General features: G+C 45.7%; 1 protein-coding gene across 25 annotated transcripts; it reads left to right on the plus strand.

Moving 5' to 3' along the window:
• Positions 1-301: 301 nt before the first annotated feature.
• TPM1 (tropomyosin 1) lies at positions 302-27992 on the plus strand. 25 transcript variants are annotated; one of them, XM_076004448.1, is made up of 10 exons: positions 302-527; positions 1305-1430; positions 1626-1751; positions 13293-13426; positions 15817-15934; positions 17170-17240; positions 17501-17576; positions 18555-18617; positions 18899-18968; positions 20384-20466. In XM_076004448.1, exons 1-10 carry the CDS (start codon positions 414-416, stop codon positions 20464-20466), a joined length of 981 nt encoding a protein of 326 aa, XP_075860563.1. In that variant the 5' UTR covers positions 302-413. The 25 variants fall into 25 exon arrangements, with proteins under 25 accessions (XP_075860563.1, XP_075860565.1, XP_075860560.1 ...); XM_012758647.3 differs by lacking the exon at positions 1626-1751 and adding an exon at positions 22326-22521 and having other exon boundaries at positions 304-527; positions 20384-20462; XM_012758643.3 differs by lacking the exon at positions 1305-1430 and adding an exon at positions 22326-22521 and having other exon boundaries at positions 305-527; positions 20384-20462.

Raw genomic sequence — 27992 nt, forward strand, 5'->3', positions numbered from 1 at the left:
GGGCAGGGGTTCGCGCCTCGCCCCGGCTCGGCCCCCGCGAGGCCCCAGCGCCCTCTCCCTGGCGCGCAGGTTTGGAAACAGGGCGGCCTCGCCTGGCCGCCGCCTCGGCGGCTCGGGTCCCCATATATAGTCATATCCACCGTCTACTGGGAGGCCGGCAGGCGGCAGCGAATGGGCGAGCGGCCCCCGCGGGAGGGGGCGCGGGGCGGAGGGAGGAGAGGGGGAGAGGGGGCAGGAGAAAAAAGCTTTTCCAAAAAAGTATTGGCTGTCTTGAGGAATGCGGTCGCCCCCTTGGGAAAGTACATATCTGGGAGCAGCAGGCGGCTCCGCGCTCGCACTCCCGCTCGGCCGCCCGACCGCGCGCTCGCCCCGCCGCTCCCGCCGCCGCCCGAGGGCCCCTCGCAGCCGCCACCATGGACGCCATCAAGAAGAAGATGCAGATGCTCAAGCTCGACAAGGAGAACGCCTTGGATCGAGCCGAGCAGGCGGAGGCGGATAAGAAGGCAGCGGAAGACAGGAGCAAGCAGGTCTGCGCGTCCCCGGCCCTGCGCCCGCACTCCGCCCGCCCGGGGCCCCCAGCCCCGGGATTGGCACCCGGGATTGGCACCCCTTCCTGGCCCCCCACCCCGAGGACTGGGGAGCCACCTCCCACCCCCCACCAGGGTGGCCAGGGGCGCGCGTCTGGCAGGGGGGAGGGGAAGCGCAAGGCGCAGGCTGACTCCAACTTCTCAGTCCCGTCCGAGGACGCCGGTTCCCAGACCCGCCAGGTCACTTCCAAGTCCTGGAGGCGCTTTGCTCTCGGGACCGAGAATCAGTCTGGGGGAAGGAGGGGAAGGACAACGGTTCCTGGGGAAGTTTGAAGGAAGGGCGAAGGACGGGGGAAGGAGTCAAGTCCTGAAAGTGTATTTCTTTGGACTTTTAACTGGGGAGAATGGAACTTAAACTGGGATGGAGACTTCGGGGGAGGAGAAGGGAGTCATGGATTTGTTTCCTAAGAACAAAGATGGGACAGAATGGAGGGTACAGCCCAAAGCCAGGCAAGCAGGGGCGCTTTTGTGCGCCCCCAAGTTGTGGACTTGAGCCCGCTGCGCCCTCGGCAGGAGTCTCGTCCCCGGGGAGGTGGGGCGCGGGGTGAGCCACGGAGCGGTTCCAGCTCCGGGACAGAGGAGGTTACCTAGGGTCCCCTGAGCTCCAACTCGGCAGCGCCCCAAGCCCAAGGGGCCCCTGCCAACCGGCGCCCTGTGTTGTGTGTGTCTGACACCCGGTCCGTGCCGGCCGCCCGCCCCGCCCGCCGCTGCCCTCAGCTCGAGGAGGACATCGCGGCGAAGGAGAAGCTGCTGCGGGTGTCGGAGGACGAGCGGGACCGGGTGCTGGAGGAGCTGCACAAGGCGGAGGACAGCCTCCTGGCCGCCGACGAGGCCGCCGCCAAGGTACCCGGGGCGTGCGGCGCGGCGCTGCGCACGAATGGCTAACTCTGTCTTTTTCTTTCTCTCTCCCTCCTTGTCTTTCCCTGTCTCTCTCCCGCTGTCCCTGTCCTTTTGGTTCTGTGCACCCACACCCCTCCCCTGCGGGGATCACGCTGCCTGCTGCACACCCCCTCCCCAAACCCTCCGGCCAACTCCCAGCTGGAAGATGAGCTGGTGTCGCTGCAAAAGAAACTCAAGGGCACTGAAGATGAACTGGACAAATACTCCGAGGCTCTCAAAGATGCCCAGGAGAAGCTGGAGCTGGCGGAGAAAAAGGCCACCGATGTAAGTGCACGCTCACACTGCTTCCCTCACCTCTTGCCCACGTGGCCACTCTGGGGTCATCACAGGGGCTGGAGAGCCATGGAGGAGGGTTACCTCCTCCTGCCGAACACCTGTACACAGCCCCGCCATGGCCTGGAGCACTGGATGTGGCCCCTGACTGCTACTGCTCACCTGCATTTATATCTCATCCATTCCTCTCTCTCTCTTTTTTCACCTTTTCTTTACCCTCCTAAGGGTAAAGGTGGGTGGGGTGAGAAGCTGGGAGAATAGAGCAGCTGAAATTGGATTCTGGAGGTGAACTTTTCCTCCCTGGTGGCAGAAAACCCCTGAGGTATCATCGCCAAGGTTTGTGCAAACAGAATGCCTGGTTTTCTTCACTTTCTTTCCTTTTGCCATCTCCAGTGGGTGGGAAGTTCTGGATTTGAGTAGTGGGTCCAGGCAGGGTACAGAACGCCTGACCTCTAAATCAAAGAAATGACATAGTGGTGCTTAGAAGGCTGAGCTTCGTGATGGGACACAGAGACACTGAAGCTTCCTTTCACACTAGCAAAGCCTTAATCCAGCCCTTAAGATCTGCTGGGAAGATGATACTTGCTTGGGTCTGCAGTCTGAGAGCACTAGATCCAGAAAGTAAGCTGGGAGTTATATATAGCTCCGTGCTTTATATGGTATAGTGAACTAGCTGCCCCCTGCCCCCTCCTGCTCACCCCACCCCCCACCTGTCAGCCTTCTGACAACCACCACATAGTTTCAGGGGTGATGCACACAAGCCAAAGCTCTACCAGCCCTTTGTCCGCTGCCCTCTGGAATCTTTTTAATTGAAGAGCTTGCCTCTCCTGCCTCAGAAAGTCAAGCCAAGCATTAGATTTCCAAAGGACCGACTTCTTTTCACACCACTGGGCTCCATTCTAGAAGCTAATTAAGCCTAGAGGCCCAATTAGAAAAGAATTCCTTGGGAAGTTGGTAACAATTCCAAGAATGTGTGAGTACTAGGGAAAGCTATGCCAGAGGTTGAACCATCAAGTGCAACGACAGGATTTTTTTTGTGTGAGGGTAAATTGCAAATTACTGAAGGGTCTGTCTCAGTTCTTGAAATCAGCAAAGGCTTTTTGTTGCATGAAAGGGTTGAAACGTATCTCCAGGTGTGCTTTGTAAATGAGAAATCCAGACATAGGACATTTAGAATCTGACAAAAAGAAATTTTCAGTGGAAATCAAGGTTCCTAGAAAGGGGGTTTGGAGGAAACACTGATTTAGCTAAAACATTTAAGTTATAACCTACCTGGCTTTAGAAAAAGAGACAAAAAATATATAACTCTGAGCCTGCTTTGTATAATGCAGATCAGATGTCTGCTCCATATATGGCTAACTGGAGGATGCCTGTCTCCCCCAAATTCTCCAGCAGGACGTTTACTTAGCTTTTTCAAAAGAGCCGCTGATAGATCAAGGGGAGATATTCCTTATAAGGAAAAGAATGCAGAGAATTTGAAAATAGCCCACTAAGACTAAAAGCAAGAGAAAGAAAAATCTTACCACAATTCTTAAGGAAAAAAGGATAATAATTATTGTAACTAGGTAGTGCTAATCATGTCTTTATAGAAAAGTTATTAGAATGGGGTGGGGCAGAAATGGAAAAGAAGCTATTTAAAGTCAGCTGGAGGGGTGGGGCCAGCAGGGAAGGGAGGTTCCTGAGTGGTGTTTTGGTTCCTTTTTCCCACTGGAAAACTGTCCCTAAATATGGTATACTGTTTTTGATAGTGTATTGGTCTTCTTCCCCTTTAAGACGTTTTAGGCTGTTTAGAACCTGTAAGGATGTTGAAGAAGTTAGCAAAGAAATGCTATACTGTCATGAGTAGCTTAATCAAAGAGGATACATTTTGAGAACTTTGTCATTAGGTGATTTCATCATTGTGTGAACATCAGCGTGTACAGTACTTACAGGAACCTAGATGGTGTAGCCTACTACACACTACACACCTAGGCTATGTGGTATAGCTTCTTGTCTCTAGTCTACAAGCCTGTACAGCGTGTTACTGTACAGAATACTGTAAACAATTGTGATGCAAATCACTAGGTGATAGGAATTTTTCAGCTCCATTATAACTGTGGGACGGCTGTCATCTATCTGCACTGTCCATCGTTGACCAAACATTGTGTTGCATGACTGTATTTAGAGTGATTCCTAAACTAGTAGAAATAGTGAAGACTTGAAGAGGAAAAGACAGATGTCACTAGAGAAAGAGTGAAGTGGGAGGTAATATAGGTAGAATCAAATTTCCTATTCCAGAAGTGGGCTCTTCCTAGGTCAAAAGGTTGTCATTCAGGAGTAGTATCCCTGATGGTTTTGTTTTGAATTTTTTGTTGTCTTTCCACTTAAGTGGAAAGTGAGGCTGAAGGAGATTGAGGACTCCATTTTTTTTCTGGCCGCAACCCCTTCGCCAATAATTGTGATGTGTCTATTTGGAGTATGTGGGTCTTTATTCCCCCATAGGTCTTTACTTCCTAAATTAGTGATTCTCAACCTTTCTAAACATAATCACCTAGGGAAGTTTTAAAACCCAAAGTCAGGCTACACGCCAGGCAATTAAATCAGAATCTCTGGGTGTGGAATCCAGTTGGCACCCAAGTGATTCCAACCCAAAGCCAAAGATGAGAACAACTGCCCTAAACTCTTGTATAATGACATCAGCATAAAAATGAACTCACCTGAAACTGACCTCCCCAGGTGTTTAAAAAACAGGACATTAAGTCACTAGTTGGCTGCTTAGAGCACTTGCAATTGTCCAGCAGTTTTCCTGGCTGTTTCTGGAGGTTTCCAGACACCGCTACCACCATCCTCAATGTTGGAGGCCAGCGGCCTGTGTGCTTAGGGGGAACTGTAGCCACCACCCGCCCCCCTACCCCCCGACCAGATGAGCGGCATGGAAACAAAGCAAGAGGCTCCACCTACAGGATGTGAGGGCCAGAGCTGGGGTTTGTGAGAGTCTCAGCAGAGGCTGAGAGAAAGAAACTCCCCAGAAAATGAGTCGGGAAAGCAAAGGTTCCTTGTTAGGGCTTGGAGGAGGAGGGGGTTGTCAGGCATGTTTTCTTTTTCTTCATTATTCCCACTCTTAAGCACATCAGGAACTGGCTTTAAGAGCCCCCTGTGACCAAGGTGAGAGGGAAAATAAGCCCTGAGACTTAGAAAGCATTTAAAAACGCAGCCCAAGGAGGGACTCCAGTTCCCAGAGATTGTGTCCATGGTGGCTTTACCCAGCTTTGGCCAGAGGCCCTCTCATAGGTTCTGTGGCCCTCCCTGGGCTGCCTTTTAAAGGCATCCAAGTCCAGGCTAGAATAGGTCAGATTCTGGGATCTCATGGGCTGGTCTAACGCCAGCCAAAGTTGTAAGGAGAAGCGCCCCTCGAGATGATTGTTTTTACTGAAAGTGAGGCTGGTTTGAGATCACACGACTGATTATGGGCCCCAGCTTGACTCTTAAAACGGTGCCTGTGTATTTATTGATTATAGCTATCATTTTGAGTTCTTAACTATGTACAAAGTACTGTGCTAAGCGCTTTCTTATGTCATAATTCTCATAGCAGCCCTATGGGGAAAGTTCTGTTATCTCCACTTTTACAGATGAAGCCCAGCAAAGTCAAGTTATTTAGCCCAAAGTCACACAGCAGGGAACCAGGAACCAGATTCAACGTAGGAAAACTGCTTTTACAACAGCAGGTCTAAGCACTATGCTCTATAAGTTAGTGGTTTTCACTTCGTGGAGTTTTTTTTTTTTTTTTTGCGGGCAGGGAGGGTGCTGCGGTTAGGATCTTGTGTTCTGGGGCTCTTTCTGAGGAAACAGTCCCTTGAGGGCATGTTCGGGCTCCAAACCCTCGCTCAGCTTCTCTAGCTCCCGGGCGTGGGAATCAGGACTCTGGAGCGGAGCGCTCCCGCGGCCAGCAGGAGCCGCTGTCGCCCTTAGCAGCCAGGTCCGTTACCCCAGGTCACCGGGGAGGAACGCCGAGCGGTGACATAAAAGCCCTCGCACAGCGGCCTCCCCGCCCGCCGGGCCCAGCCGGCCAGGTATCCCCGCAGCGAACCCCGCGCGCCCGCCACGCCCGCCGCCGCCGCGAGCATGCGCAGTGCCTCCGGCGCGCCGCCAATTCCCGGGGTCGGCGGCGCGCGCGTGCCCGCCCCCAGCGCTCGCGCACCCGCCTGCGGTTCGCCGGCGCTGCCCCGGAGGCCGCGACTTCCGGGCTGCTCCTGGGCCGCAGGGGGCGCCGCAGTCGCGCCGAGCGGCCTGGGCGGGGCGGACCGGCGTTCGGCGGCCGCAGCGCAGCAGCCGGGCTCTCCACCGCAGCCTGCCCGCCGCCCCGCGCGATGGCGGGGAGCAGCTCGCTGGAGGCGGTGCGCAGGAAGATCCGGAGCCTGCAGGAGCAGGCGGACGCCGCGGAGGAGCGCGCGGGCAGCCTGCAGCGCGAGCTGGACCACGAGAGGAAGCTGAGGGAGACCGTAAGGGGCCCACCCATCACCCCACCAACCCCCGCCCCCACGCCTCCGGGGCGCACCTGGCGCACCTGGGCCAGCTGGCGCCGGCCCTCGGGAGCGGCCCCGCCCGTCTCCTTTGCCTTTCCTTGTCGTCCTGCTGGTCTAAAGTAAAAGCTCCGAGGGCAAGCAGGGGTGGGGTTGAGAAGGTTCTGGAAGCAGCACTTTCCCAGAAAGGGGCTTCATTTCTCAGGTGGCGGCCGTCGGTCCGGTCCCTCAGGTGCCCGGGATGTGCACTTTACGCTGCTGGCATTATTTGCTCTGAGAGTGGCGAGGGAGGAGGTCCGTCCTTTTGGAGATCCGTCCCTTTGGGAAGGGACGTTGACAGGTCAAGGGTGAGAGGCACTGCTGGATTTGGGGGCCTGGGGATGCTAAAACTGTGCCATCCCCGTTGACCCTGTGGTTTCCTGGAAGCCCGTTCCTCTGTGTCGGTTGAGACACTGACAGCTTAGCAGCTGTAGCTTATATCGTATGCAGGCCTTTTACCCTTCCCTCTCTCCACCATTCCTCCTCCCATGCTCTCTTAGATAGACAGTCCTTTGTTGCCGAGTCTTGAAAAAAGTTGGCTAAATGTCAACGGTTATTGGGTGTATTCTCTTGCCTGCTTCCCGTCCCCCCTGTTGAATGTAATACCTGGCTTCCTTCCTTTCTCCTAAGGCAAATGTATCCAACAAACAGAAACAGGATTTCAGAGGTAGTTTAGGTATTTGATATTTGTTGATTTTTGAGAGAGTGTGTTTTAAATCAAGATACTCAAACACCTTGGGAATTTTATGACAAGCCATAATATGATGTCCAGCTGTGCTTAATATACAAGGCTGTTCCGAGTTGAGTCCGTGGTGATGGTTAAGTGTTTGTAATGGCTGTATGGCTGGCTGCAGAAACTTCAAGACCAGTTTTGTATAAAATACCAAGAAACAAATGGGTCCTCTTAAGAGGAAAGCCTAACAAGAGGAAGTTTCAGATACAATACAGACAGGAATAAGGAAATCAAAAGGCAAAAGAGAATTTTCAGTATTTGCTTTAGAGGATAAGTCAGCAAAAGTCCTGGGGATGTCTCTGAGCGTGGCTGAGGAATAAATTAATTTCAACTTCCTCTGGCTAGCTGCTGTCCTTGAACATTAGAACTAATAGAACATGATGGGTAAGAACAAGAACCCTGGACCTAGATTGCTAGGATTTGAATCCTGGCTCCACTACTTTTACTAGCTCAGGGCAAGTTACTTAATTGCTCATTGCCTTGCTTCCTTAGGTGTAAAATGTGGATGATAATAGCACCTACCTGTTGCTTAAAGCAGTTAGTATGGAAAGACATCACAGTGGTGTTTGTCACAACAGAGTATGTGCTGTGTGTCAGCTGTTATTTAACTGCACAGCATGGCATCTCCTTCCGTTCACCACCTAGCAAGGGTCTTAAAAATCGTCTGCTCATTACATGACTTCAAAAAACACAGCATTTAATGCTCTTAATCAAGAATATTTTCTTTTTGGAACTTGATTGGAGAGAGGAAGAGGGCAGACTGGAAAGAACATTGGGTGGGTTGAAGTGGCATTTGTGGTGGAAATCAGAAGAACTCCCCTTACTCTGCTAAGAAGTGGCAGGTGTGATCCTATACTGGAGAGCCTTATATTGACTCCTGGCCTAGTGATTAATGTTAGACAAAAAAGATACATTTTATGAAGAGCATGGTATTACTTTTATATTTACCTTCTATTTTGTACATCGTTTTTATAACAGTACTCTTCATGTGCCAGTTGGCTAAAGACAATGCTGTCATTCTTTTTAAGGCTTTATGTCAAAAGTGATTTAAATAGTGTCAAGTTTTGTTTTGTTTTTTTTTAATAATTTTTGAAAACAGTCTACCTGGATGATTAGACACAGAACCTTATAAGACAACAATTTGAGGACTGGGTCAGACCATTAAAGAGAGACCTTTAGGTTGAGAATTAATCCTAACTTCTGAAACTGGAACTCAAACATAGCTAATTTAGGTACTTGTTAGACACAGCTTGGGCTGTGAATTAAGCTAGCAGTAACAGTTTCTCTTGGCAGTAAAGATAAAGGTTTAGTGACTAAGCCATGAACCACTGTAAAAAATATTTGACTGGAAAATTGGCCTAAATTCAAATACTCAAAGGTTCAGACAGGCTGGAGTTAATAGGTCCTATTAATCCAACACTTACCTTGGTAAAAGCAGCCATCCCTTATTTCCTCCTAGTTTGTTTTTCCAGGGTGTGTGGGCCCTTCAAAATGTTGGAGTGAGGGGACTTTGCTTGATGTAATGATTGACTCTAGGTCTTGTGACCTACCAGGGTTTTGTTTGTTTTTCGTCATTATTAAAAAAAAAAAAAGAAGAAGAAAGAAAAAGAAGGAGCTAATGTCTTTCCTCCTTTCTGGGTACCCAGCAAACAAGGAGACTCACAGTTGTAGCCAGTAGGTTCTTAATCAGTAACTGTATTGAATCATGGGAAACAACCAATTTACAAAAATTCCCAGCCCTTTCCTCTTTAGAGTTGGTAAATATTTCTGGGACAAGGAAACGGAGAGTTCATTTTGTGCTTGCATTGGCACTCCCAGAGTGGCTGTAACTGGAATGTATACTCAACTTCTGCTTTCATATGTGGGCAAGGCGAAGGCACTACAATGCCTTGTTCATGTCTGTTCTCCCTCATTATACAAATATGCCTCATAAATTATGGGCCTTGGCACAGATAGAGGAGGTTGTGTTTATCTATTATCCATGGGAGTGCCCCTTAATGTCATCAGTGGTTTTCTTTTTTTCCCCCTTTTTCTTACCATATAAGGGCAGAAGTTTAGCTTGGCTGTGGTCACTTGGTCTTACACAGCAAGTTGAGTGAAATCTTCTGTGTATAACTACAGTTTGTGTGAATTAAAAAGATCCGACCTTTGATCATCCCATGTTCCACTGTGGTTCAGGCAGGACTTTGGAAACATATTCCAGAAGATTGATTGATGGTTTTTGTTTTGGGTTTTTTTTTTTTTTTTGGTGTTTTTTTTTTTTTTTAGGATATGTATTCTCCCAGTATTTCTTCTTCATAGCCTTAACTGGAATACTTTTTTTTTAAAAAAAGAAAGTCATTGCTATTTTTAATTTTTGTTGTGTTAGCTAAAACATCCAGATTTCATGAAAATCTAGGCCATGTAAGAGTTTGTGAGTGTGGGGTTTTTTTTCCTCCCAAACTCTGATTTACAGTAATATTGTGCTTTATTGAAATGGGCATGACCTTGACTTCTACATAGTATCTTATTGGGAGTGAGGGAATAGTGTGCATGCCTTTGTTTTCTGTATAGGTAGCCATTATAGGGGGAGGGCCATGTGCAATTCCAGGGCACCTCACGAGTGCCAAGCACTAGGAGGTTGTTTAACAACAGATCTGCAAACACATTGGTAGCCTTTATTAATACAGCAGTCTCTTTTTTGAGCAGCTCATTACATGTTGGGACACAATAGCACTTTTGAAATAAAAGAAACCAGCATCCCAAACTGGAGTTGGGATTGACTTCACTGGCAGTCAACACATGGGCCATTGTTAGAAGAAAGCTAACCCAGTATACCAAGGGTGATTTACATGCCTGGAAATAATTTATTTCTGGGGTCTTGACCCTCCCCAATGCCTTGCTATTTATATCTGCTCTTAAATAACAGATGGTCTCGAGTGGCTAAGGGCTTGTACTGACACAAGCAACAGCAGGTCCTTAAGACTACCCAGGTACCGTGATGAAAAGAACCTTTGAAAATATCTAAGCCTCAAAACTTAGGAAAAATGTACCAGAAATAAAAGCTAATGAAGGTGAGAGGTGTGAGGCTTCTTGGGTATAGAGCATAATAAATCCAGAAAAAAAAAAATAATAAAGATAAGAAAGAGAGAATTGCCCCTACTTAAATTATGAAATAAAACGCATCTTGAATTCCAAGGAACCAAACAAAAAATTTTTATTAGCCCAGTATAACAGGACCTGCAAGGCCTGTCAAGACTCCAGGGTTTCCCCATAAAGATAGATGTGCCTCAAGATTACTCCCAAGTCCTGACTTTAACCTACAAGTACCTGCACTTCCCGCTCTGCAACCGCTGAGGCAGTAGACATTGACTTCCAGGCTACAGAGCAAATGCTCTGTGTCCATATGTGAGCTATCTATTGCCTATTAGTGTTATTTTATGAAGTTTTCTATTTTATACCCTACTTTATTTCAAAAAGGATTGAGATGACTTGTTCAGTAGATGACTTTCATAACAGTAACTATTCCTTAGTCCAAGTAGGGGTCCATTCCCAAAGGCCTTTCTTGGGGAGTTGGGGTTGGGGGCTAGTGGTAGAGAACTTCCCAATCTGATGTGAGAAAATAGACTCCAGGGGTGAGAACTGCCAATTCCAAGATTCCCATGACATTTCAGGAGGCCAGGAAGAGAAGTGACAAGTGGAGAGCCAGCACATGGGGAGCCAGGGGACTTGGGTTTTAGGCTTATCTCCCACCGATGGCTATATGGCCCAAGCATACTTCAGCGCTCTGGCTCAAGGTTCTTTCCTCTCCCTCTTTTTAACAAAGAGCTAGATGAGCAGCTCCCACAGAGTTTTCCAGCTTCTTTTGGTGGAGGAATGGAGGAGGTTGCTTATTTATAATGCAGATTCCTGCTCCCTGCCCCGCACCAACCTCCTGAATCAGAGTTTCTAGGGAAGGGACCCAGAAGTTTGTATTTTTTATACTCATCTCCTAGTTGATTCTGACGCCCAGCCAGTTGTGGGAACTGCTGATTTGGGTGGTGCCTGAGAACCCCTCCAGCTCCATTTTTCAGACTTACAGGGGCTCCTCAGGAAGGGCCAGCCACCTGCAGGTCTGCTCTGTGTGTGCATACCAGTCTTGCCTTTGCGTCGCAGACTGGCTCCTAGAAACAGATGTCCATTCTCAGTCGTGCCTGGCGCCCTGTGTGAGGCCCTGTTGGCTGGCATTCCTGTAGGACATATGCCCTAATGTCAAGGAGTCTAAGGTGCTACAGAATGCTCCTGGCTGGGGGTGGGGGTGGGGAATGAAAGGGACGATACAGATCGATTGGTGGGAACGTTTCAGGGAGATCTTGTGTGCAGAGGTTGGGACAGATACGAGGTACTGTCTCCTTCCTCTCTGGTGACCCAGCTGTGTGGGGAGCTGGGGGCAGAACTGTCACCCAGAAGGCTGTTTCCCCAAAGCATAAACAATCTTTCTGTGAGTACACTCCTCGAGGTTTGGGCCCAGATCTGAAGCACATTAGAGAACCTAGAACTTGGTGGCTACAAAAATGTTTTGAAAATCTTGTGACATTTCACCGATAGGCCACAGCATCTGTAATGAGGATATTTGCCTTCATATTAAAAATAATAGTAATAAGAGAAGAAAGAAGGAAAAAGAAAAGAAAACATGCGGTACTTTTGAGTACATGACGTAAATACTCTACAGAGTTTTTTGGTGGTCGTGCGGAGTTTTTTTGTTTTTATGACTGGTTTGTGTGTGTGTGGTTTTGGTATTTTGTTTTTGTTTTGCTCTTGTTTTTGCTTCAACTTTTAGAGTTCCTGCTCATAAAAGGCATAGAATTTTACTGGAAATGGAAAATATAGAAAAGTGAAGAAATCTGACCTGACCAAAAGTATACTCCTAATGTATGCATCCTCCCAATTTTTTTTTAAATAGGGATAATGATTTTTAAAAGAAATTTGTTATACCTTCACACTTCCTCAAAACAAAAGTAGAAACAATAGTCATGGATCAGTCAGTCACTGCTAGCTGGGCCCAGTTAGTAACTGTGCACTGATAACAACTTACTTTGTAACAAATACAGTTGTAAACCCTCCTCCTCGGATTTATTGCACATTTGCTCTGCTCCCTGCCTCCATCAACCAGTTATGCTACTACATTTTTGTCCAGTTGAAGGTGTATTGAAATGTTTTTATAGAATCCATCACCATGCTTGGTGATGCCCTAATCGCCTCTGCCCAGAGAAAATTTAAAATCTTATGAATCTAGACAAGCAAAAAGCTGAATATTCTCATATTTCTTTGACTAAAGGCCATGACAGTCTCTAACTATATATGCATTTCTAAATCTGTGTATCATAGATCCATGTGCTAAGAAAGTTGCTTTTGTTTAAATTAGGTTGGTTGTACTTGTTTTATTGAACCCATACTCTGTGCAGAGAACTATAAATTCATAATTATAGCAATTTCTTAGAAGGTGATCATTGGCTCCACAAGAAAGAAACATTTCAGAGATAGATACCAAGTAAAAACAATGTTTGTGTTGCTTTTCTCCTTAGGGGTTCGATACTTTTCTTGACTTCTAAGAAATTTCATAGGCTCATGTCAAAAGCACTTGGGAAATTTTCTTGGCTCTGTTCCAGCATGACCAGTTATTTTAAAGGAGTTACTGAAAGGGGAGGGGGTGGGGTGAGACTTACTGGAATGAGTTAGGACTTCATATGGTGAGTATTTTAGAACCAGTGAATCTTGAAGTATTCTAAAATATTTATAGAATATGTATATTCCTTTATAAGGCTCTTTTGAGAAAGTAGCCAGAAGAAAAGAGAGTTGAGCAAAACTCCTGAGTCCAATTTCTGACTATACTGCTGTTGTCTTAGGGGGCCAAACCTGGGTGTCTTGGTGTCTCTGTACACACCCCAGGCTCCCAGTGAGGCAGCTGCAGTGCAGCTCTCCTTTAATAGGGAAATAAAGCCAGGGCATTGCAATCTACAGAAGAAAGGAACCGCGTGAGAGAGTGTTTGCTGATGATCCATCTGTCCCGTGAGAATTGTGTGTATAGGTTTGTAAATACACAAATATGGATGCTCATTGTATAAGTCAATGTGAAAAATGTGTCTGAGAACTCCAGAGTTGACTGGGGTTTGTAATGCCACTTAAAGGTAGCTCACCACAAAGGCTTCCTGTCTGAAGTCAGCATTGCAGTCCCAGCCGCTTCCTGAAGGTACCTCCCTCACTTTCTCTCTAATCCTGGAATGCTTTTCACTCTCTGCCTAGGCGGAAGCCGATGTAGCTTCTCTGAACAGACGCATCCAGCTGGTTGAGGAAGAGTTGGATCGGGCCCAGGAGCGTCTGGCCACAGCTCTGCAGAAGCTGGAAGAGGCCGAGAAGGCAGCAGATGAGAGTGAGAGGTGAGAACGCCTCATCCAGCCGCCTTTTAGCCCGAGCCCTTCCTCCAGTGGAATGAACAAGGAAGGCTTCTCTGGTCTCTGAGGTTTAAGAATTTTACAGTCCCTTGGTGGGATCATTTCCTCCGTTGATCCCAGGTATAACTCGGTTGGTTTTGTTCATTTAACCTTGGTGGAATACCTACTATGTGCAAAGTACTCTTCTAAGCCCCAAAGTTACAAAGAAGAAAAAGATCTCGTTCCTGCCCTTACGGAGCTTACCATCCAATGAGGGAGACAGACAAGTAAATGAGAAATTTCAGGGACACGTGTTGGTTCTCTCATTCCTACTAACCACAGAGCAGTTGTGCATTTTTTTTTAAATATAACTTTTTTCCCAAATATTCCCAGGATGCTTAGGTCTAGATAAAGGAACTGTGGGCTCTCATTTGTCAAACAGCGTAACAAATAGATGGAAGAAAAAGCACAGATAAAACAGAAATATGATCTGCAATAGTAAATTATTTTGGGCTTGGACTTAATACAGATAAGATGTGCACACAAACAGATAGGCAGGTGCAGCCCACCTCCACGCTAACCTGCCTCTACCTGACTTATTACTCCAAGATTCAGCCTTTTGGTAGTAAAGGGAAAACATCGTTCATATAGACCAGCACAACCTCAGATGTTCTAGAAAGCTTTTCTGTTATGTTCAGATAGTTGTTCAAGTTAATATATCTGCCATGTTGCATCGAAGCACTCTAAGAAAGACTCCGTGAGATGAGAGCAATCAGCTGCTTAAGGGATAGCATGGCGGTAGGGGGCCCAGAACACTGAAAGTGTATCTGCCTGCGCTGCAACCTGGGCAGGTGAATGCAATCAGTCATCTTGTCCATTTCTCCATCTCTGAAGTGACCCTGCCACCAGGTATAAAAAGCAACTTCACACTTCAGAATAAAGGAAGTTTTTTAGCTAAAGTTTTCAGCTTGTTATTCATTGTTGCTTAGTGTCTCTTTGCTAACCAAGAGTTTTGGAATTCTTTAAGACAACGAATCATCTCTTACAGTTGTACACACAACAGTGGTTTTGTGGCTTACTTCTTTCTGAAATACACCTGTCAGTGAACCTTCAAGGCAATCTGTTAATGTCAGGCTTTGGGGTAAAAGGAACTTAGAGATCATTTACTACAGTCCCTGGGTTTTACATATGAGAAAATGAGGGCTCAGAGACTGATGTACCCTGTCCCAAGGCTTACAGCATATTTGTAGCTAAGCCAAGAGTGGGTCTCAGGTCTCCTCACATAGATTCTTTTTCCTTTTGTGAGACAGGAGCTCACTCTGCCATCTAGACTGGAGTGCCGTGCCACCATCATAGCTCACTGCAACCTCAAGCTCTTGGGCTTCAGTGATACTCCCGCCTCAGCCTCCTGAGTCCTGGGGCCACAGGCCTGTACCACTATGCTAATTTTTTTATATTTTGTAGAGATGGGATCTCACTATGTTGCCCAGACTGGTCTCAAATTCTTTTCCTCAAGTGATCCTCCTGTACTGACATCCCAAAGCACTGGGATTACAGGCATGATTACACCTAGCCTGCTCAAGTAGATTCTAATGCTTCATCAAAAAATAGTGGTTTACTTAGCTTACAGCCTACTTAAATTTGAGTAAATGAATCCCATTTTAACATGATTTTTTTATTCCACAAATCTGTAAAATATAGGTCAATTAACATTTTCTGAAACATAGCACCATGCCACAGGACCCCGGTATACTCATCAGCACAGAAGACAGTATCAGGCCTGCCTCCCACCACCCCTAACATGAAAGGATTTCATTACAAGCAAAATTTATCCAAAGTATTCAGTTGAACCATCTGAAATTGCCATTTTTTTCCTAGTCTAAACTGGTCCGATATCAGCAGTTTCATGTGGATCGGCCTAATATCTTCATTTGTGGCTGATAGATTAAGAAGCTTCTGTGTAGAAAGAGGTACTTGCAGATAAATTTGCTTTTGTTCTAGCTGTGGTCCATTTTCAAGCCGGGGCTTCCCACAGGAAAGGGAAGAAATCCCATTATATATTTAATAAGTAAAGCATGTTGCCTTTTTCTGTTTCCGTGCCTCCCAGATTCCAACAGGATCCTGACATAGTACGTTTCATTTAACATTAGATGCCTGGACAGTTTCACCAGTGCCCAAAATCTGAGATTTCATTCACAATGAACAGAGAGAAATGTATGTCTTTTTTCTGCCTTTTTAGCTCTGGAAAGTCTTGTTTCATGATTTGGAATATAAAAGTAGCTCTGTACTCTATTTTGGCCTGCCGTTTACCCTAAGCCTCACAGACCACAGCAGCGCAGTTTGCATTTGGGGAGGTCAGCTGTAAATCTTGGGTTTTCCTGCTTCTCTCTTTTCAGAGGAATGAAGGTCATTGAGAGTCGAGCCCAGAAGGATGAAGAAAAAATGGAAATTCAGGAGATCCAACTGAAAGAGGCCAAGCACATTGCTGAAGATGCCGACCGCAAGTATGAAGAGGTCAGATCCTGAGGCCCAGAGCCTCGTGGGCTCCCAGCAGTGGCCTTCAGGAGGCCAGGGAGCAGGGTACCGCCTTGATTCCTGAGCGAAGCAGTCTGCTTCCTTGGCAGAAATGGGTGGTTTTGAGAAGCAAAGTTCCTTTGTCTCCAGAAGTCGGTTCCTGTTCTGGTCCTGCTAGGGGATCCCAGGCTTCATCATGAAGCCAGTCCATAGCAAGGGGAAGGAAGACCACAACTCCTCTCCCCCGTCCCCAAAGACCAGGACAAAAGATCTTTCTTCAGCCAGGAGAAAGGAGAGTTGGACCACTTGTGCCTTGTGAAAGGAGGCTCTCGTGCTGTCACGGTGCAAGCAGTTCTTGCCAGTGTGATTCACCTAGCACGTCCTGTTCCAGCAGCTTAGAGACCACGGACCATGCACTTGCTCGGAGGAGGTTCATGGAGGCCTCTCTCCTCCAGGGTGGTAGAAAACCCTTTATCAACACAGGTTTGCAGGAGAATCAGCTCCTGGTCATGTCCTCAGGAAAACAATCTCCTGCGGTAACAGAGCCAACATTGCTATTAAGGTTTTAGTTTTTTCCTTATTGTATCACATGGCCAGGAAACAGCACTGACCCTCCTTTTTTATTATTATTATCTTCTGATAACACTATGCTCACTAGTGCTAATCTTGAACTGCATCAGAGTATCCTTTCTCCTCTCAGGTTCTCCACTGAATACAGATTGGACTTTGTTAATCATTTCACCAGCTTATTCATGTTAGCTTCTCATGCCTTCTTCCTCCACAAAAAGGAGGTTGACGTATAGAGGCCTAAATTGATGGGGTTTCTTAGGTTTATTTTCAGTGTCTTCCTGGCAGCTCCTTCCCCCCCTCCCCCGACCTTTTCAGTGTAAAATACACCATGTCTCATCCTGCTGCTATTTTTGAGGTTGTGGATTTCGTATTTCTCCCTCCTTCCGCATTCTGGTCTTGCCGCTGTATAATTATACACACACCTGGCTCAGACTTCCAGCTGAGACTGCCCAATCGTAACTAACCATCCCGGGCCTTTGTGAGCAGAAGCCTCTGGTCTCCTCCCTGTTGGCACTGCTGCTCTCCAGTCTGCTGGAAAGAGGATCATCATGTTTGTAGACAAGAGCCCTTAGGGGCTGATGGGATCTGATGCCCACCCCCACACCCTCCTACACAAAGCTTGCAAGGCCCATGGTGTGTGTGTGTGCTGTGTTTTCCTGCTGCAGGTGGCCCGCAAGCTAGTCATCATTGAGAGTGACCTGGAACGTGCAGAGGAGCGGGCCGAGCTCTCAGAAAGGTAAGCCGGCCCGGCGCCAGGAGGCCGCGTGTGGGGTGCTGCAGAGCGGTGACTAAACAGCATGACCTTCTGGCAGCTGCACATTTACCTGTTTCAGCTCCGGGCTCCTTTTGTGCTCATTTGATGTATGGATGAGCCACGAGTATGGAACATGGAGGACTCGTGTGGGGTGTCTATGTATGAATGCGTGTATCACTGCATGCCTTACCTGCACACTGATTTTGTGAATGGCCTTGTGCATTTCCTGTGTCCACTAACAGCCAAGTTCGACAGCTGGAAGAACAATTAAGAATAATGGATCAGACCTTGAAAGCATTAATGGCTGCAGAGGATAAGGTACTGATGGCTCATGTGTGGTTTTTAGGTTTAACTGCAACCCAGATGTCTTTCAGCTTCCAATGCCTACTGGTTGGTTTGGTATAACGACTGCACCTTCACTACACCCTCTGCTATTTATATCTTGCTTTAAGTGCTTTCCCTTGGTCCTTTATGCTCCTTTGTTTTTCCCTTCATAAATGCTTCTTTGGGCAGCCATAAAAGAAGCCAAATTATCACACTCCAAAGTTGTTGGGGTTTGTCACCTTGCCTTTCTGCTGTTGCGAGGTTGGGAGGCAGCGTCCATGGCAACGTCTTAATATTGAGCATCTTAAGACCTGATGACTTGGCTACTTTAAGGCAGCCCTTCGTCTCTGGGACTCGGTTTTCATTTTTTCCCATCCCTCTCCTTTTTCTCTCCTCCTTCCTTTGGCTTGTCTCCCACCCTTTCTGCCTCTGATCGAAAACATTAGCAAATGTGCCGAGCTTGAAGAAGAATTGAAAACTGTGACGAACAACTTGAAGTCACTGGAGGCTCAGGCCGAGAAGGTAGGCCAGGAGCATGGCATGGGGGAAAAGGCATCTTTTAAGAGCTACACAAAAGAGGCGAGCATTTCCTCTTCTGAGGCCTGCTGATGAAAGCGACAGTGCAGCAGGCATTTAGTACATGACAACGTGGCAACATCGAGAGGTTATTTCCTGATGGTTATTGGATAGCAGATTCTTTTTTTTTTAGTAGAGAATTTATGTTAGGTATGTGAGTCATCAATTTAATTGGAATCAAGTGCCAAATGGATAAGTTATCTTGTTCTTATCCCATGTAAAACAATAGGCAAGAAAGCAGAGAATGTATTGTAGTATGCCATTGGATATCAGAGGTTGTGTTACCTCCTGAGAGATCTTTAACATCTGTTGGCTGGGCTGGCACGTTCTTTGCATTAGGAGGCATGAGTAGGGTGAGCTGCAGCCTGACATCTGGAATGCTCTTTCTAATTACAGTACTCACAGAAGGAAGACAAATATGAAGAAGAGATCAAGGTCCTTTCTGACAAACTGAAGGAGGTAATATTCTGAGGGTTTTGGATGGAGCCAACAGGATTTTAAATGAGTTAGTCAGGGCTTTTTCATTTTAAAGTTAATAACGATCCAAGTCGGGAATATGCAAAGGCGGTCTCGGAATGTATGTGTTGTGCTAGCTGCTATCACTCTGAAATGGACAAGTAGTCTCAGGCCCATTTTACGGCTGATGCGCTTCATTTTCGTCCTCTGGTCTTCCCTATATTTGTAGCTACTAGAAACGTGAAACTTCCCAACTTTGATTCAAATAAATTAAATCATTACAGGCTGAGACTCGGGCTGAGTTTGCGGAGAGGTCAGTAACTAAATTGGAGAAAAGCATTGACGACTTAGAAGGTAAGATCTTAAGTGTCAGTTTTAATTTAATCCTTATGGTTGAATACTGACCTGGTAAAATGAGTTTCCATTCCGAGGGCATCCGCCTTGATATACTTCTTTGCTCTTGCACATCCTTCCTGTCTGTCCTCTGGGGTTTTCATCTGTGGCTCTTAAACTCTTGGACCTGAGTCCTCTGCTCATGAGGTGACATTTAGCCAGCAGCTGTAATGGCAAATGCCATCTAGCTTTACTTCATGCCCATCAGAAGTGTGACAGGTTCATTTTTCATTGTAAGTGAAGTGCTTATAGATGCTTATATAGTCTAGCATATTTGGTATCTTTGTTTTTGGACACAACCTATCTTCTTCCAAGTATTAATTCAATGCATGGGTTTGTTGGGTTTTTTTTTCTTTTTAAGTCATTTGCTGTCTTAGCAAAATATTCTATATCCTGAAAGGAGGGGAAATCAATAGAGCATTGCATTTTGAGATTATACTGAAGACTTAAGCATTTCTTCCCCAAGGCAATTTAGGTTTTATTTTAGTGTAATACCCACTTTATCTCACAGAAGTCCTAGATGTTCAGCTCTGAGGCTTATGAAAGGGTTAGCTGTGAAAAAGAAAATATATACATCACAGACAGAAGGGCTAGAGGAAGGACTAGAGTGTGGTGCAGATAATAACCAAGATAGTGGAGAAAACAGAATGACAAATGGTTGCACAACAATCTGCCAAAGTGCGGCAAAGTCTGGAACCTTCATTACAGAAACTCAATTGCACACTTGCCACAACACTACCATAAGAAGTGTGGCTCTCTTTGCCTTTCAAGTCTCCTGGACCAGTAACAGGCAGCTTGAGTGGGAAGACCACAGGAGTAATTTAAATGACACCGAGAAATCAATATCCCAGTGGTCTAGTTTGGTCAGGAAGTCAGTGGTTTGAAGGTGGAGCCAGATATTACAAGCTATCGTTGCAAACTGTTCTTCCAAAACACTGCCCTTGGGTGTTTTTTTCCATTGTTTATAGCTGCAGGTGGCTGACTATTCCAGTGTAATTAAAATATAGCTCTGCAAAAAAAAAAAAAAAAAAAAGTATGTTCCATTACCCACCCAGGAGACAGCCTTCTGTGGGTTTTTTTTTTTTAGGATTTAACATGGTTTACTGATAAACCTACCATATTTGTTATGATTTTCATATTGAGTCCTTCTCATTTTATTTTCTAATGGGTTTTGTTCTCTCTGTTTTTGTTTCAATTTATTTAAAAACAAAACGCACGCCTCCTGCATTGGCCACCTGCTGCGGCACCAACCCCTCCATGCATTGCCCTTTCCTTGCTGCTGTGTCGGGATGGCGCCCACGCCACCCTCGCTCACCCTCCATCTCTTGATCACTCTCCATGTCCTTGCACCTCTGCCTTCCACTTCCTGGTCATAGACGAGCTGTACGCTCAGAAACTGAAGTACAAAGCCATCAGCGAGGAGCTGGACCACGCTCTCAACGACATGACTTCCATGTAAATGTTCATCCACTGCCTGTTCACACCCATTGCCCTCATGCTAACGGGACAAACTCACCACCGCTCCCTTCTCTGCTGCTTGGTCTCCGCCTTTGCACCCTCTGTTCACTCCTTCGTATGACTAGAATAGTCACTGTTTTCTCACTCTCTACTGATACAAAAGCCAAGTAGGTGAAGTCTGTCTGTACAAACCATTTTCCTTTCAAAATCCCTTTATTTTGTAAACGCTCAACTAGATTGTTCCCACTGAGCCATGAACTGGAATATGAATGACCTTGAGCACCACCCTTTTAAGGAATTAAACTAGACTCGAGTAAAACTAGAAGGCCATGCAATTGTGGAGGAACTTCTCAAGAAATACCAAAAATTGGTTTCCTGAGATTCAGTTAAGTACAATGTGATCATTTCCATAAAAGAAATATACATTTAAGGAAACCCTGAAGTGTCAGGTTATTAAGGATCTAAAGAAAAGGAAATTGGGTCTACGGCCATACCACCCTGAACATGCCCGATCTCATCTGATCTTGGAAGCTTAAGCAGGGTCAGGCCTGGTCAGTATTTGTATGGAAGAAAAGGAAATTGGCAAATCCAATACAGACTAAAGAATGGTGCTATAAAAGATCATCTCTTCTTCACTTTTAAGAATTCTAGAGTAGGCCGGGCATGGTGGCTCATGCCCATAATCCTAGCACTCTGGGAGGCCGAGGCGGGAGGATCGCTTGAGGCCAGGAGTTAGAGACCAGCCTGAGCCAAGAGTGAGACCCTGTCCCTACAAAAAATAGAAAAATTAGCCGGGCATAGTGGCACATGCCTGTAGTCCCAGCTACTCGGGAGGCTGAAGCAGGAGCATCACTTGAGCCCAGGAATTTGAGGTTGCAGTGAGCTGTGATGGTGCCACTGCACTCTGCCCAGGCAACAGTGAGACCCTGTCTCCAAAAAAAAAAAGAATTCCAGAGTAAAGTGGATCCTCTGCTGGGGAACCAACTCTCTACTTTTCTGTTTATATAAAAGGAATTAAATAACCCAAAATAAATATTTACCACCACCTGTGTCAAAGAAATGGGAAATAAAACACAGGCTGTACAATGTCAGTTTGGGAGTTAATGGCCCAGATTTTACCGTGAGGCAGTAAGTGTTAGAGTAGGTAGTTGTGTTTTCATGAGAAGAACCTTGAGCTTGCATAGTCAATTTACACATTACTAACCAAACTTAAAAGTGTTAAGCTTTTTCTACCTCTTTAAATTCTAACCTGGAATGTTCCACAAAGGGTTCTTCATTCTAACATCGCACTGTGTTCCACTGAGGCTGGAAATGTTACTCTCCAAGCCCTCCTGTCATTCCTTCACCCATACAGAGAAAACGATAGCGTGAAGAGTGGGGCATGTGCCTGCTGCCTTAGAGGTTATAGAATCTCCACTCAACAAAAAAAAAGCCCTTAGAGACATGACTGTCACCGTGGAATCGAGAGAGAGTTCCATCTTCTCTTCCCTCGTTTGCAAATGAGGGGGTGGATCAGATCATCTGTCTCTAAGGTCTTTTCCAGTGCTAAAATGTGGCGATTCTATGGAAAAACTTTTAGCGTCAAGCATGATTAAATATTCCGAAAGGTGGGTTTAACTGAAAATTTGTTTTTAAATTCTGTTTATGGGTCGTCTTAACATGGACCCTTACCCAAAGGGGACCGTGGTGGCCTTGGGTACAGATCTCGGCGGGCAAAGACGGAGACCCTCCCAGGGCTGTGATGGCGAGGGGGTTTGCATGTCTGCGTGGCAAGTGCTGTCTGTCCTCGTGTTAGTTTGGTTTTCCTTTTTTCCATTGTGCCACTTTTTCTTTTTTCTCCCACCTTTTATCTTCACGCAGATAAGTTTCTTTGCCTCACTTCTCCCAAGACTCCTTCATCGAGCTGGATGTCCCACCTCTCTGAGCTCTGCATCTGTCTGTTCTCCAGCCGAGCCTGGTCCTTTCTCTTAGCACCCCGCCCTAGAGCCAGGCACACACTGCTTTCTATTGTACAGAAGCTCTTCGTTTCAGTGTAAAATAAACACTGTGTAAGCTATTTCTGTTTGCTATTCTTTTTACTTATTTATTGGCATTTTAGTTTCAACACCGAATAAAACTACAAGTCTGCTTCACAGGTACGAGGGTTACTTTTTGGCGGCTGCTTTTTTTTTTTTTTTTTTTTTTGCTTTTTTTATTCTGAACATTGCACTTCAATATCAGGAGTTTCTAAAGTAGTAGCTCCCTGTGGAACTTTTAGAAAAATACCCAGGCCTGCATCCCTCTCAGGGTTTTGTTTTGCAGAGTTTAGAGGGAGGCCCGGGCATCTGTGGGGTGTTTTGGAAATTGTGTTGGTTCTGGTGTGCAGTGGGGTTGAGAACCTCTGCACGGGGTCCATTGCTTGTTGGGAGTCAGGTCGTCTGGCTTGATCAGTGTCTTCCTCTGCCAGAGATTTAGTCCGGGATGTGGCGAGCCCTCTGTGTTGATATTTGGCCCTGCTTGGGAGGACGGGGCTAACTAAAGTGAGGCTCATGAGTGGCTCCACCGCTGTTCCACAATTGCTAGGAATTTACACATCGGAAAAAGCAAAAAATAACTTGAATCCAGACGATGTAAGTTGTGGTTATTTTTGATCATCCCTTACAGCACAAAGAAGAGTTCAAGCTTTTTAAAAGTATATTCGTTACTCAGCCACCTTCATTTTGATCATGAAAATGATATATTAGGTTTTCTGAATATGATCGCTACATTCAGTCATAATTTATTTTTGTGCTTTTAAGCACATCATGTAGTCTTTAGGAGGAGTTGTACATACATCATCTTTGTGTTTAATAGCTGGGTTTTGTTTGTTTGTTTTTTTTCATTTGTGGACATTTAAAAAATGTAGCCATTAATGTGAATTCTTTTCTTTTTTCCAAAAAAGTAGTTGGTAGAAATTGTTCAGAATGCAGTTGTATTTTATTTGGAGTTCACTATTTCAGTTCACAAATAGCAATTAAGTGATTTTTTTTAATACACTACAAAATTAGAACTTTAGGTAATGTGGACTTTAGTTTCTTAATTTTCAATATTTTTCCTTCCTCAGCAATCTTGCTGTGTTTCTCCTGTTTTTAAATGCGGGTGCTCTTCATGTTTTATGTATAGTTTTATTAGCCTGAGAGAGCTGATATGACTACTATACTCAAATAAATTTGGGCAAACTCTGAAAATAGTATCTGTCACTCTACAAAGACTTCAGAGGAGAGAAGAAATACTCTTTTTAAAGAGAGCTGTGAATTAAAGTGTTTTAGTAGTGGCATGGTAGGCTTTAAAATTTAGAATCTGGACAATGTCTCCCCCTTGAGATATAAGGGCTTCTATAACATGATGTCTTGTCTTTCCTAAGGCTCCTTGGGCCTGCTTCTGACCATGAGCCCTGCCTTGTTCTTTTTTAAATTAAGAGTAGCATAAGCATACCCTTCTCCGAGTAATCCTGCTTCCTGCCAGAGACAAAATGACAAGTCCAAAACCTCTGCTGAGCAGATGCTCAGTTAATTCCGGAGGTGCATCTGTCTCTGGGAACCTTTCTGGAGACTTGCGTACTTTCTACAAGTACCAGTCTGCTAGAGGAAATGGGAAACTGATGGACTGGCAAGGCAGGTCTGGAGTAGCCCAAGGAGGTATGTGTACACAGAGGGTAAACAGCAAGTTGAGTTTATCGAGAAATTGTTGGAGCCGAGGCTTCTAGTTCAAGGCCAGGCCATAGCTGCAGCTGCTGCAAGAAAACCAGACCAAAAGCCTCACTCAGTCTGGGCACTACAGGCATCAGACATCTGGCAGTCCCCATAGAAAAAGAGGAGAAAACACTTCCAAGGGTATAAATGTGTCTGGTCCCTGCCCTTGGGCCACCCATGCACACCAGCTCTATGGCAGCTATAGGGGAGAAGGTCCAGAGGAGGCTGGGGGAGGGACCACTGTCCTTTCAGCTGGATTCACTGACCATCTGGATTCTCTAGGGTTTCTCCAGAGTCCTTCCATTCCAGCTTGGCCAAACATTTGGGCTCAGCAAACCAAGACATCCTGCCTTGGTGACGGTACCCCATGTCAATAGTGTGGATTCAGTGATGGGATTTACATTTTGCAACCTCCAATCTTATGCCACAGGCAAGACACTGTGAGAGGTAGTGGGGGTGTGGTAAAGAGGTGAGCCAGAAATGTTCTTTGCCCTCAACGAGCTGGCCATCTTGTGGGAAGGTAAATAGTGAAGCACGTCCAAACTAATAGGCATTGTGCATTTAGAGCCAAGAAGGAAAAGAATAATTCTTACAGGAGGAGGTGACAGTTGACCCGGGTTTTGAATATTCAGAAAATCTGGATTAGCTAAGAGTACAAGGCAGCAGATATTCCAAGCTAGAAAGCATGAGCATAGCATCTTCCCGTCTCCTACCATTTATGAGAGACTGCTAATATGAGAATTGCTCAATTTCCCAATAGACCTGGGGGCTGGTGGCACATTTTCCCAGGAGTAGCTTTGTTAGCTTTTTAAGGTCATTAAGTATTTCTAGGTCCCGGTTGTCACCATCATTCAAAGCAACCATGCATCCTCCAACTTTTCGTGGTGGGTGCCAGGCTTTTGCCTGTCATTGTTTGGGTGTCTCTTGAGTCATCAGATACAGACTGACTCTTGTGGTTTGCTTCCTAGCCACATGAGCGGATTGCTTGACAATATGTAAAGAGTATATCACACTGGCCGTCATGTAGGTGTTCCAGGTTTTATTCATTTTATACACATCCATTAGCACCAAACACGAATGCCATCCTCTTGATGGCAGATGGTAAGCAGATGAATTTTTAATCAGTGATGAGTGGAGATAATGCTTATTCTTTGCTATTTGAATAGGGTAACACATCAAAGTTGGACAAGAGTTCAGAATTTGTACCCTGTATCATGGTGACTGGGGGAAGGACAGGGACTTAGTTCTGCATTTCAAAAAGTTTTCATGCAGCAGAAGCAGTAGCCCACACTGGATATTACCTGAGGGGGAAGCCTTCCCCGTGAGCAGAGAGGAAAGGGCTTCTGCAAGAGGTGGGCAGAAATGGGCAGGTCGAGGTTTCCATAGGTCCTCCACTGAGCCTCCTAGCAAGGGGTGCACGATGTGCTGGGCTCACCTGCAGCCGGGCCTCAGTTCCCAAATCTGTTGCCAGAAACTATGGCTCAGTTCACAAGGTGCTTTAGTGAAGTACACAGGGAACATTCCCGCTCCCTCCTCCTATCCTGTTGCTCCCTTCCCCTCCCCTCCCTTCCCCTTCCTTTTCTCTCTCTGCCTCTTCTCACCCCACCAAGGGAGAAATTCTGGCCCTCCTAAGTCTGTCAAGCCTTTTACCACCCACCCTTCCTGGGCACAGGACAGATGACCATGTGGTGTAAGGGTAAACTGCTCAGCAAGGAACCAGTTGCTGTCCTGCCTGAGGTGTATCTGTGTTCTCTGTTAACTGCCTCTCACCAAGTCTGGCTAACCTCTTCTTCCTTCTGCCTCTTCTTTTCTGCTAACCTGCTTGCTGACCTGTACAGATCAACTCTACCAGCAACTTGAGCAAAACCGCCGCCTAACTAATGAACTAAAGCTGGCCCTGAATGAGGATTAAACTTAAGTGTGAACACACTTGGGCTGAATTCTAGGAATGGAGCCCATGTGCAGGAAGTCTAAGACTGTCCTCCCTCCACCTAGAGTTGAAAGCAGTCGCTTTCTGCAGAAATGCAAATGAAAGGAACCGCCGAAAGGCTGGCTTTGCCTGCATTTTTCTCTATATAGCTGGAATAATTAAATTATCTTTAATCCCCAAACAGCTTTTATGGTAAAATATTTATAACAGTCACTTTAGCACTCCTCTTTGCAACAGCTGGTCCTCTTGTCTGAACTGATACATAATAAGGACCAAAAGCAAAAAAATGTTTTCTATTTCCCACAGACAACTGTGTGTGCTGCTTTAATTACATATTCGTATTCCTAAGTTCTTAATATCTGGTCTAGTGTTTGAAATACGATTAAATGTACCTATGCTTGGGCAAAATAGCTTTTGAAAACAGGAGCTCATGTCAGAAGTCCCCGGTTGTCTGAAAGGTATGCCTTCTTCAGCCTAATGGTGTTGTTGGAATCTGGTTGAGAATGTCATGCTAATGATAAATAAAACACTGTCAAAATGTTAAGACGATATCCTGATGAAGTGTGCATGAAATACATTGATAATTTTTTTTATGAGCAATAGAAATAAATCATTTTAAAAGTTGTCAGAAAACCTATTCCTGGCATCTGTTTTCTGTGAGATTGTGTTACGGCACAATTCCCAGACCTTTAACTGCCTGTAACTCAGAAAATGTCTGCTGTTATTAACTTCTCCCGTTTGTGTAACAGTGCTGCAAGCTGTATTTGGTTTTTACCTCTCCCTGTTCCCACGGCACACGATCAGTGAACCTTCACCAAAGCCCCCCTGCATTTTATTCTCGGAGTAGACCGTTGGTGAAGGTGCACCTGACCGCTCTGAGACTCTGTGCCTATGGTTCCTTTGGGTCCAAGACATTTTCCCCCTTCTTAGGTCCTTGTCTGGAAATGAGCGATGTCTTACAAGCATGCCTAGTTCTAATCATCTCATCCTGTGTTTGTTGATTGACGTTTGCCTGCTTAAATGTACAAACCACCGTTGTGTCCAAAGTGCAGCTATTCATGACTTAATTTTCTAATCCCACCGCAGAGAAAGTGGCTCATGCCAAAGAAGAAAACCTTAGTATGCATCAGATGCTGGATCAGACTTTACTGGAGTTAAACAACATGTGAAAACCTCCTTAGCCGCGACCACATTCTTTTGTTTTGTTGTTTTGTTTTGTTTTTTTTTAAACCTGCTTACCATGGAACCCCTTAAATGCATTTTTATTTACTTTTACCACTGTCACAGAAACATCTGCGAAATACCATGTCAGGGTCATAATGGTTGAAACGTGCCATTTCCCAGGTTGATGTTGCCACACTTTGTAGAGAGTTTAGCAACACAGTATGCTTAGTCAGTGTAGGAGTCCTCACCAAAGCAAACACATTTCCATTCGAAGTGCCAACGATAGAGGGAACGGGAAGATTAATGTTGGAAACACAATCAGGTGTGGATTGGTGCTACTTTAGACAAAAGGTCCCCTGTGGCCTTTTGTTCGATATTGTACAATTTAGAGCTCTGTCCAACACTAATTTATTTTGTCTTGAGTTTTGCGATGAGGTGAGACTATGGATCCCGCATGCCTGAATTCACTAAAGCCAAGGGTCTGTGAGCCACGCTGCTCTTTTTTTAAGACTTCCATTCCTTTCTCATTGGCACACTTGCAGCTCACTGCAGCTCCGTAGGGTAACATTCGATGTGGATTTCCACTCTCCATGTCTCCGTGTGAAAGTGAAAGATTTAGGCACTACATGAATTGGTAAAGAGCATTTTCTTAAGAGTTAAAACTATATGTAAACATTGTATAATGATATGGAATAAAATGCACATTGTAGGACATTTTCTAAA

This window comes from Microcebus murinus, chromosome 6 (genome assembly GCF_040939455.1).
Source record: "Microcebus murinus isolate Inina chromosome 6, M.murinus_Inina_mat1.0, whole genome shotgun sequence".
In the NCBI taxonomy this organism is placed as follows: Eukaryota; Metazoa; Chordata; class Mammalia; order Primates; family Cheirogaleidae; genus Microcebus; species Microcebus murinus.

Bases quoted from the DNA above. Each gene is read 5' to 3' on its own strand.
- TPM1 (XM_076004448.1), top strand. From the start codon at position 414: ATGGACGCCATCAAGAAGAAGATGCAGATGCTCAAGCTCGACAAGGAG. The intron at 528-1,304 runs GTCTGCGCGTCC...CGCTGCCCTCAG, and splicing joins CGGAAGACAGGAGCAAGCAG to CTCGAGGAGGACATCGCGGC. The intron at 18,618-18,898 runs GTAATATTCTGA...AAATCATTACAG, and splicing joins TTTCTGACAAACTGAAGGAG to GCTGAGACTCGGGCTGAGTT.